Source organism: Oncorhynchus keta, chromosome 12, assembly GCF_023373465.1.
Source record: "Oncorhynchus keta strain PuntledgeMale-10-30-2019 chromosome 12, Oket_V2, whole genome shotgun sequence".
NCBI classification, from domain to species: domain Eukaryota; kingdom Metazoa; phylum Chordata; class Actinopteri; order Salmoniformes; family Salmonidae; genus Oncorhynchus; species Oncorhynchus keta.
The window spans coordinates 46,949,814-46,960,586 of record NC_068432.1 but is presented as its reverse complement, the minus strand read 5'-3'; the positions used below and the strand labels follow the sequence as shown (position 1 = coordinate 46,960,586).

Genomic DNA, 10,773 nt, shown 5'->3' with positions numbered 1-10,773 from the left:
GGGAGGTGTGGGAGAGAGGGATGGGAGAGAGGGAGGGAGGAAGGGATGGATGGGAGAGAGAGGGATGGGAGAAAGAGAGGGATGGGAGGAAGGGATGGGAGGGAGGGATGGGAGGGAGGAGAGGGATGGGAGGGAGGGATGGGAGGGAGGGATGGGAGAGAGGGATGGGAGGTAGGGATGGGAGGGAGGGGAAAGAGGGGAGGGATGGGAGGGATGTGAGGGAGGGGAGGGATGGGAGGGAGGGGTGGGAGGGATGGGAGGGATGTGAGGGAGGGAGGGATGGGAGGGATGGGAGATAGGGAGGGATGGGAGGGATGGGATGGGAGGGATGGGAGGGAGGGAGGGAGGGAGGGAGGGAGGGAGGGAGGGAGGGAGGGGATGGGATGGAATGGGATGGGAGGGATGGGATGGGATGGGATGGAATGGGATGGGAGGGATGGGATGGGATGGGAGGGATGGGATGGGAGGGATGAACATCTTGGCCACGTTCTGTTATAATCTCCACCCGGCACAGCCAGAAGAGGACTGGCCACCCCACATATGCTCTCTCTAATTCTCTCTTTCTTTCTCTCTCTCGGAGGACCTGAGCCCTAGGACCGTGCCCCAGGACTACCTGACATGATGGCTCCTTGCTGTCCCCAGTCCACCTGACTGTGCTGCTGCTCCAGTTTCAACTGTTCTGCCTTATTATTATTCGACCATGCTGGTCATTTATGAACATTTGAACATCTTGGTCATGTTCTGTTATAATCTCTACCCGGCACAGCCAGAAGAGGACTGGCCACCCCACATAGCCCGGTTCCTCTCTAGGTTTCTTCCTAGGTTTTGGCCTTTCTAGGAGTTTTTCCTAGCCACCGTGCTTTTACACCTGCATTGTTTGCTGTTTGGGGTTTTAGGCTGGGTTTCTGTACAGCACTTTGAGATATCAGCTGATGTACGAAGGGCTATATAAATAAATTTGATTTGATTTGATTTGATTTGGATGGGAGAGAGGGAGGGATGGGAGGGATTGGATGGGAGGGATGGGAGAGAGGGAGGGAAGGATGGGGAGAGGGAGGGATGGGAGGGATGGGATAGGAGGGAGGGAGGGATGGGAGAGAGGGTGGGATGGGAGGGATGGGAGAGAGGCATGGGAGAGAGGGAGGGAGGGGTGGGAGAGAGGGATGGGAGAGAGGGAGGGAGGAAGGGATGGATGGGAGAGAGAGGGATGGGAGAAAGAGAGGGATGGGAGAGAGGGAGGGATGGGAGAGAGATAGGGATGGGAGAGAGAGAGGGATGGGAGAGAGGGAGGGATGGGAGAGAGGGATGTGGAGTGGAAACTGGGTCTTGGTGAATGAAGGTCCCTATCTGAGACACTGAGTGTGGGTAAAGCAGATGGCACCCTATTCCCTATATAGTGCACTACTTTTGACCATAGGGAATCCCATAGCGCTCTGGTGAAAAGTAGTGTCCTACATAGGGAATAGGGTACAAATTTGGTGCAGCAGGTTTACTGTAGTAATCCCCTGGGCAGACATCCATCTGACAGACAGGCAGCAGGAGGAGACAGCAGTAGTCTAGACATTGTGGTCAGTGGGGCAGAGCACGTTCAGAACACCGTCTCTTCATGACAAAGAGCCACCAGGGTCGGATTAAAACAGGGTTTTGTTTTGTATTGACTTCAATGGAAAGATGGTTGTTTTGTATTGACTTCAATGAAGAGATGTTTGTTTTGTATTGATTTCAATGAAGAGATGTTTGTTTTGTATTGATTTCAATGAAGAGATGGTTGTTTTGTATTGACTTCAATGAAGAGATGGTTGTTTTGTATTGACTTCAATGGAGATATGGTTGTTTGTATTGACTTCAATGGAGATATGGTTGTTTGTATTGACTTCAATGGAGATATGGTTGTTTGTATTGACTATATACAGGGTGTTACGGTACAGAGACTATATATGTGGAGACTATATACAGGAGGTATCGGTACAGAGTCAATGTAGAGGCTATATACAGGAGGTATCGGTACAGAGTCAATGTAGAGGCTATATACAGGGGGGTACCGGTACAGAGTCAATGTGGAGACTATATACAGGGGGTACCGGTACAGAGTCAATGTGGAGACTATATACAGGAGGTATTGGTACAGAGTCAATGTGGAGGCTATATACAGGAGGTATCGGTACAGAGTCAATGTGGAGGCTATATACAGGAGGTATCGGTACAGAGTCAATGTAGAGGCTATATACAGGGGGTACCAGTACAGAGTCAATGTGGAGACTATATACAGGGAGTACCAGTACAGAGTCAATGTGGAGACTATATACAGGGGGGTACCGGTACAGAGTCAATGTGGAGACTATATACAGGGGGTACCAGTACAGAGTCAATATAGAGACTATATACAGGGGGGTACCAGTACAGAGTCAATGTGGAGACTATATACAGGGTGGTACCAGTACAGAGTCAATGTAGAGACTATATACAGGGAGGTACCAGTACAGAGTCAATGTAGAGACTATATACAGGGAGGTACCAGTACAGAGTCAATATACAGGGGGAACCGGTACAGAGTCAATGTGGAGGCTATATACAGGGGGTACCAGTACAGAGTCAATGTAGAGACTATATACAGGGTGGTACCAGTACAGAGTCAATGTAGAGACTATATACAGGGGGGGTACCAGTACAGAGTCAATGTGGAGACTATATACAGGGGGTACCAGTACAGAGTCAATGTGGAGACTATATACAGGGAGGTACCGGTACAGAGTCAATGTAGAGACTATATACAGGGTGGTACCAGTACAGAGTCAATGTAGAGACTATATACAGGGGGTACCGGTACAGAGTCAATGTGGAGGCTATATACAGGGGGTACCAGTACAGAGTCAATGTGGAGACTATATACAGGGAGGTACCAGTACAGAGTCAATGTAGAGACTATATACAGGGAGGTACCAGTACAGAGTCAATGTAGAGACTATATACAGGGAGGTACCAGTACAGAGTCAATGTAGAGACTATATACAGGGGGTACCAGTACAGAGTCAATGTGGAGACTATATACAGGGGGTACCGGTACAGAGTCAATGTGGAGACTATATACAGGGGGTACCAGTACAGAGTCAATGTAGAGACTATATACAGGGTGGTACCAGTACAGAGTCAATGTAGAGACTATATACAGGGGATACCGGTACAGAGTCAATGTGGAGACTATATACAGGGGGTACCAGTACAGAGTCAATGTGGAGACTATATACAGGGGGTACCAGTACAGAGTCAATGTGGAGACTATATACAGGGGGTACCAGTACATAGTCAATGTGGAGACGATATACAGGGGGTACCAGTACAGAGTCAATGTGGAGACTATATACAGGGAGGTACCAGTACAGAGTCAATGTGGAGACTATATACAGGGGGTACCGGTACAGAGTCAATGTGGAGACTATATACAGGGGGTACCGGTACAGAGTCAATGTGGAGACTATATACAGGGGGTACTGGTACAGAGTCAATGTGGAGACTATATACAGGGGGTACCAGTACAGAGTCAATGTGGAGACGATATACAGGGAGGTACCAGTACAGAGTCAATGTGGAGACTATATACAGGGGGTACCAGTACAGAGTCAATGTGGAGACTATATACAGGGAGGTACCAGTACAGAGTCAATGTAGAGACTATATACAGGGGGTACCAGTACAGAGTCAATGTGGAGACTATATACAGGGGGGTACCAGTACAGAGTCAATGTGGAGACTATATACAGGGGGTACCGGTACAGAGTCAATGTAGAGACTATATACAGGGGGTACCGGTACAGAGTCAATGTGGAGACTATATACAGGGGGTACCAGTACAGAGTCAATGTAGAGACTATATACAGGGGGGTACCGGTACAGAGTCAATGTAGAGACTATATACAGGGGGGTACCAGTACAGAAAGCAATTCATTATGATGTTTATCTCTTTGTACAGGGGGTTACAGAGAGAAGTCAATGTGGAGACTATATACAGGGGTACTGGTACAGAGTCAATGTTGGAGACTATATACAGGGGGTACCAGTACAGAGTGATGTGGTTTTCAGCCTGATATACACTAGTCCTGTACAGGTGATGTTGGTTTTCAGCCTGACTACTATACATGGGAGGTACCAGTACAGAGTCATGGTGATGTTGATTTACAGCCTGGAGGTACCAGTCCAGCATGGTGATGTGGAGACTAGTATGCATGGTGGGGTTTTCAGCCTGTACAGAGTCCTGCATGGTGATGTTGGTTTTCAGGAGGTACCAGTACAGAGTGATGTTGGTTTTCAGACTAGTCCTGCATGGTGATGTTGGTACCAGCCTCTACAGAGTCCTGTGGAGACTATATACAGGGGGTACCAGTCCAGAGTGATGTGGAGCCTATATACCAGTCCAGCACAGAGTCAATGTAGAGACTATATACAGGGGGTACCGGTACAGAGTCAATGTGGAGACTATATACAGGAGGTACCAGTACAGAGTCAATGTGGAGACTATATACACGGTGATGTTGGTTTTCAGCCTGGAGGTACCAGTACAGAGTCAATGTGGAGCCTATATACAGGGGGTCCAGTACAGAGTCAATGTGGAGGCCTCTATAGTCCTACAGGGATGTTGGTTTTACCAGTACAGTCCTCAATGTGATGTTGGTTTTCAGCCTGCCTCTACCAGAGTCAATGTGAGACTATATACAGCCTGGGGTACCAGTCCAGAGTGATGTTGGACTTTACAGCCTGCCTCTACCAGTCCAGCATGGTGATGTTGGTTTTCAGACTATATGCATGGTGATGGGTCAGCCTGCCTCTACATAGTCCTGCATGGTGATGTTGGTTTACAGGGGGTACCAGTCCAGAGTCAATGTGGAGTTTACAGGGAGGTACCAGTACAGAGTCAATGTTGGAGCCTCTACTATATATGGTGATGGGTTTTAGCCTGCCTCTACAGAGTCATGGTGATGTGGTTTTCAGACTATATACAGGGGGTACCTACAGAGTGATGTGGAGACTATATACAGTCCTGGGTGATGTTGGTTTTCAGAGTCAATGTGGAGCACGGTGATGTTGGTTTTCAGCCTACCAGTACAGAGTCCTGTGGAGTTTTCAGCCTTTATACCTGCCTCTACCAGTACAGAGTGATGTTGGTTTTCAGCCTGCCTCTACCAGTCCTACATGGTGATGTTGGTTTTCAGCCAGTACAGAGTCCTGCAGGTATATTGGTTTTCAGCCTGCCTCTACCAGTCACGGTGATGTTGGTTTTCAGCCTGGGGTACCAGTACAGAGTGATGTTGGACTTTCAGCCTGCCTCTACCGGTACAGAGTCCTGTAGAGATGTTATTTTCAGCCTGGGTACCAGTCCTGACGGTGATGTTGGTTATGATGTTTAGTCCTCGGTGATGTTGGTTTTCAGCCTGCCTCTTAGTCCTGTGATGAAGGAACAGCCATGTTATGTACCAGTCCTGCACGGTGATGTTGGTTTTCAGCCTGCCTCTACCAGTCCTGCACGGTGATGTTGGTTTTCAGCCTGCCTCTACCAGTCCTGCACGGTGATGTTGGTTTTCAGCCTGCCTCTACCAGTCCTGCACGGTGATGTTGGTTTTCAGCCTGCCTCTACTAGTCCTGCATGGTGATGTTGGTTTTCAGCCTGCCTCTACTAGTCCTGCACGGTGATGTTGGTTTTCAGCCTGCCTCTACCAGTCCTGCACGGTGATGTTGGTTTTCAGCCTGCCTCTACTAGTCCTGCATGGTGATGTTGGTTTTCAGCCTGCCTCTACCAGTCCTGCACGGTGATGTTGGTTTTCAGCCTGCCTCTACCAGTCCTGCATGGTGATGTTGGTTTTCAGCCTGCCTCTACCAGTCCTGCATGGTGATGTTGGTTTTCAGCCTGCCTCTACCAGTCCTGCACGGTGATGTTGGTTTTCAGCCTGCCTCTACCAGTCCTGCATGGTGATGTTGGTTTTCAGCCTGCCTCTACCAGTCCTGCACGGTGATGTTGGTTTTCAGCCTGCCTCTACCAGTCCTGCATGGTGATGTTGGTTTTCAGCCTGCCTCTACCAGTCCTGCACGGTGATGTTGGTTTTCAGCCTGCCTCTACCAGTCCTGCACGGTGATGTTGGTTTTCAGCCTGCCTCTACCAGTCCTGCATGGTGATGTTGGTTTTCAGCCTGCCTCTACCAGTCCTGCACGGTGATGTTGGTTTTCAGCCTGCCTCTACTAGTCCTGCATGGTGATGTTGGTTTTCAGCCTGCCCCTACCAGTCCTGCATGGTGATGTTGGTTTTCAGCCTGCCTCTACTAGTCCTGCATGGTGATGTTGGTTTTCAGCCTGCCTCTACTAGTCCTGCACAGTGATGTTGGTTTTCAGAGTTAGGCTGTTAGACGATTGCAAACTACAAGAAGAATGGGGCGGAAAGCCCCGACGAGTCCTGAGTTACAGCTGTCAGACGACTGCAAACTACAAGAAGAATGGGGCGGAAAGCCCCGACGAGCCCTGAGATACGACTGTCAGACGACTGCAAACTACAAGAAGAATGGGGCGGAAAGCCCCGACGAGCCCTGAGATACGGCTGTTAGACGACTGCAAACTACAAGAAGAATGGGGCGGAAAGCCCCGACGAGCCCTGAGATACGGCTGTCAGACGACTGCAAACTACAAGAAGAATGGGGCGTAAAGCCCCGACGAGCCCTGAGATACGGCTGTTAGACGACTGCAAACTACAAGAAGAATGGGGCGGAAAGCCCCGACGAGCCCTGAGTTACGGCTGTTAGACGACTGCAAACTACAAGAAGAATGGGGCGGAAAGCCCCGACGAGCCCTGAGATACGGCTGTTAGCAGAGGATAACATGTTAACAGAGCTAGCAGCAGAGGATGACATGTCAAATACATCCTATCTCATCCTCCTGGCTAACACAAAGGCGGTAAAACAATATGCAAATTAGAATTGTATTGTGTTGCGATTTAAATTTAAAGGCAACGTTCTCGCATTTATGGAGACTGCATTTACAGTAAAAGCTGCATATGACGACTCAATCTGAAATGTGCTATAGGCCTAAACTTCCGCTGTACGGATTGAATCAAGCCCAAGGTTAGCCAGGGTTAGTGTGTGGATTTTGTGTCATGTTGAATAGTGTTGTGTCAATATTCAGTTGCCTTAAAAAAAATAATTATACAAAAGAGCAATTCAAAATGTTCAACTGACTAAAATTTACTGTTAAGTTAAATGTGTAAACCAAATGTCTAGATTCTAGTATGCTACTCATTACAGCCTCTTTCCATCCTACAGAAGACATCATTCAAGAACATCTGGATTCACCTCAGTACCTCAGTACCTCAGCACCTCAGTACCTCAGTACCTCAGCACCTCAGTACCTCAGCACCTCAGTACCTCAGCACCTCAGTACCTCAGCACCTCAGTACATCAGCACCTCAGTACCTCAGCACCTCAGTACCTCAGTACCTCAGCACCTCAGTACCTCAGCACCTCAGTACCTCAGTACCTCAGCACCTCAGTACCTCAGCACCTCAGTACCTCAGTACCTCAGTACCTCAGCACCTCAGTACCTCAGCACCTCAGTACCTCAGTACCTCAGCACCTCAGTACCTCTGTACCTCAGCACCTCAGTACCTCAGTACCTCAGCACCTCAGCACCTCAGTACCTCTGTACCTCAGCACCTCAGTACATCAGCACCCCAGTACCTCAGCACCCAAGTACCTCAGTACATCAGTACCTCAGCACCTCTGTACCTCAGTACCTCAGCACCTCAGTACCTCAGCACCTCAGTACCTCAGTACCTCAGTACCTCAGTACCTCAGTACATCAGTACCTCAGCACCCCAGTACCTCAGTACATCAGTACCTCTGTACCTCAGTACCTCAGCACCTCAGTACCTCAGCACCTCAGTACCTCAGCACCTCAGTACCTCAGCACCCCAGTACATCAGTACCTCAGCACATCAGTACCCCAGTAACTCAGTACCTCAGTACCTCAGCACCCCAGTACCTCAGTTCCTCAGCACCTCTGTACCTCAGTACCTCAGCTCCTCAGCACCTCATTACCTCAGTACCTCAGTACCTCAGTACATCAGAACCTCAGCACCCCAGTACCTCAGTACCTCAGCACCCCAGTACATCAGTACCTCAGCACATCAGTACCCCAGTAACTCAGTACCTCAGTACCTCAGCACCCCAGTACCTCAGTACCTCAGTACATCAGCACCCCAGTACCTCAGCACACCAGTACCTCAGCACCCCAGTACCTCAGCACATCAGTACCCCAGTAACTCAGTACCTCAGCACCTCAGTACCCCAGTACCTCAGTACATCAGCACCTCAGTACATCAGTACCTCACCACCCCAGTACCTCAGTACATCAGTACCTCAGCACCCCAGTACCTCAGTACCTCAGCACCTCAGTACCTCAGCACCTCAGTACCTCAGCACCTCAGCACCTCAGTACCTCAGCAGCCCAGTACCTCAGCACCTCAGTATCTCAGCACCCCAGTACCTCAGTACCTCAGCACCCCAGTACCTCAGCACCTCAGTACCTCATCTCCTCAGCACCTCAGCTCCTCAGCACCTCAGTACCTCAGCACCTCAGTACCTCAGTACCTCAGTACCTCCCCAGCACCTCAGTACCTCAGTACATCAGCACCCCAGTACCTCAGTACATTAGTACCTCAGCACCCCAGTACCTCAGTACATCAGTACCTCAGCACCCCAGTACCTCAGCACATCAGTACCCCAGTACCTCAGCACCTCAGTACATCAGCACCTCAGTACATCAGCACCTCAGCACCCCAGTACCTCAGCACCCCAGTAACTCAGTACCTCAGCACCTCAGTACCTCAGTACATCAGCACCCCAGTACCTCAGCACCTCAGTACCCCAGTACCTCAGCACCTGAGTACCTCAGCACCCCAGCACCTCAGTACCTCAGCACCCCAGCACCTCAGTACATCAGCTCCTCAGTACCTCAGCTCCTCAGTACCTCAGCACCTCAGTACCCCAGTACCTCAGTACCTCAGCTCCTCAGTACCTCAGCACATCAGTACCTCAGCTCCTCAGTACCTCAGCTCCTCAGTACCTCAGCTCCTCAGTACCTCAGTACATCAGCACCCCAGTACCTCAGTACATCAGTACCTCAGTACCTCTCCACCCCAGTACCTCAGTACATCAGTACCTCAGCACCCCAGTACTTCAGTACCTCAGCACCTCAGTACCTCAGCACCTCAGTACCTCAGCACCTCAGTACCTCAGTACCTCAGTACCTGCACCCACAGAAAAAAACACCAGTAGATAAATATAATTTCTCTTGTTTATTTTGGCATTTCTTTGTTTGTATTTATATTAAGCAAAGTGCATCTTGTTTTATTTTCCTCATCAACACATTTTATTTTCCTCATCAACACATTGCACAATACATAAATAATGATGCATATAAAACGTCTTCATATTTACAAGTAATAATATATTTATATATATAACATAAAATACATTTTCGCTTTTAATTTCACTTTTAATTAAATCTTTGAGTCATTTGTCATACTGGGTTTTGTTTGTCTCTTCTTTAAACATCTTCCTTTTTGAAGCACTGTCTTCTGGGAAAAAAAGGAAAGGTGAGGGACTAGTCTGTGTCCTCCGTTCCCTCCTGGTCCTCGAATGAGGAGAACGAGGAAGAAGAAGGGGAAGGAAGGTAATCTGTTTTTATTGGTTGTTGAATATGACCTCCAGCCAACAGGGACAGCTACTAATAAACTGTCTTGTGTAGCACTGACCCCAGCCCTTCACGAAGCTGATCTGTACAGTAAACCCAGTCCTCGGCTGCTGTGTGAACTCCTGATCGTTAGGCCTCTGCAGGCTGTCTGCCTTCTCAAAGTCAAAGGCCTTAATGGAGAATCCGGGGAACACTTTATGCACCAGTAAAGTCCGCGAGTCGGGATTGTCCAGTGTGGCCGACTTGATGAAGATGGGGTAGCAGCTGCGGTTGTACACCCACACACCGTCGGGCTCGCGACTCAGCTGGATGCCGTAGCCGATCTTGGTCCGCACCATCTGAGCCAGCGGGCTCTTGTTGTCGGAGCTGAGCTGGCCCAGGCAGAAGCCGTTCCCCTGAGGTAGGTCATAGAAGATGTTCAGGGAAGGCTCCTGGACCGAGTAGAGGCGCCCTACACGGGTCTTCTCCTCCCAGTACGCAACCACGCACCAGTGGGATCTGTCGCCCGACTCCTGGAGAGCCTGGGAATCTATAGGGAGAGACAGAGAGAGACGGAGGAGGGTTACAACACTGGACTGAACACACAGCAGATTAAACATAACATGTATTTTATTCATTTCAAATGAGTGACTCAGAAGGAAAGATGAAATGAGGAGAGAGGATAGGACAGATGAAAGGAGAGGGGGTGGGGGGGTGGGTAGATGATTAAGGAAGCAGACTGGCCAACATTGAGTCCATTAGTGAGTCAACAGGAAAACCAGTCTTTTTGACCAGCCTGATGATGCAGTGGCTGAGAGATTTAAGAGGAATTCTTATCAACAACTACTCAATTAAAGTCTTTAAAGTCTGTAAACGAGGAGATAAAAGAAACAAACTGTTTCACTACTGCCAACTCTTAACTAAATACTGTATGTAGACATTTCACAATATGTTTCAACTACAAAGCCACAAAGCGCTATGACTCAAAAAGTATAATCAATATCACAGTGCATCCTTCATTACACAATCATCCTCCAAAAACAACAGACATTTCTGGAATTCGCACAA

General features: G+C 48.9%; 1 protein-coding gene across 1 annotated transcript in view; it reads right to left on the bottom strand.

Annotated features, from left to right (window-relative positions):
- Positions 1 to 9,315: 9,315 nt before the first annotated feature.
- The window catches only part of smad7 (SMAD family member 7), a 62,631-nt gene continuing 61,173 nt past the window's right edge, over positions 9,316 to 10,773 (bottom strand). The window contains exon 4 of the mRNA XM_052458494.1: positions 9,316 to 10,255. Within this exon, the coding sequence (XP_052314454.1) occupies positions 9,717 to 10,255 (539 nt within the window). The 3' untranslated portion in view covers positions 9,316 to 9,716. The remainder of the gene's footprint in view (positions 10,256 to 10,773) is intronic.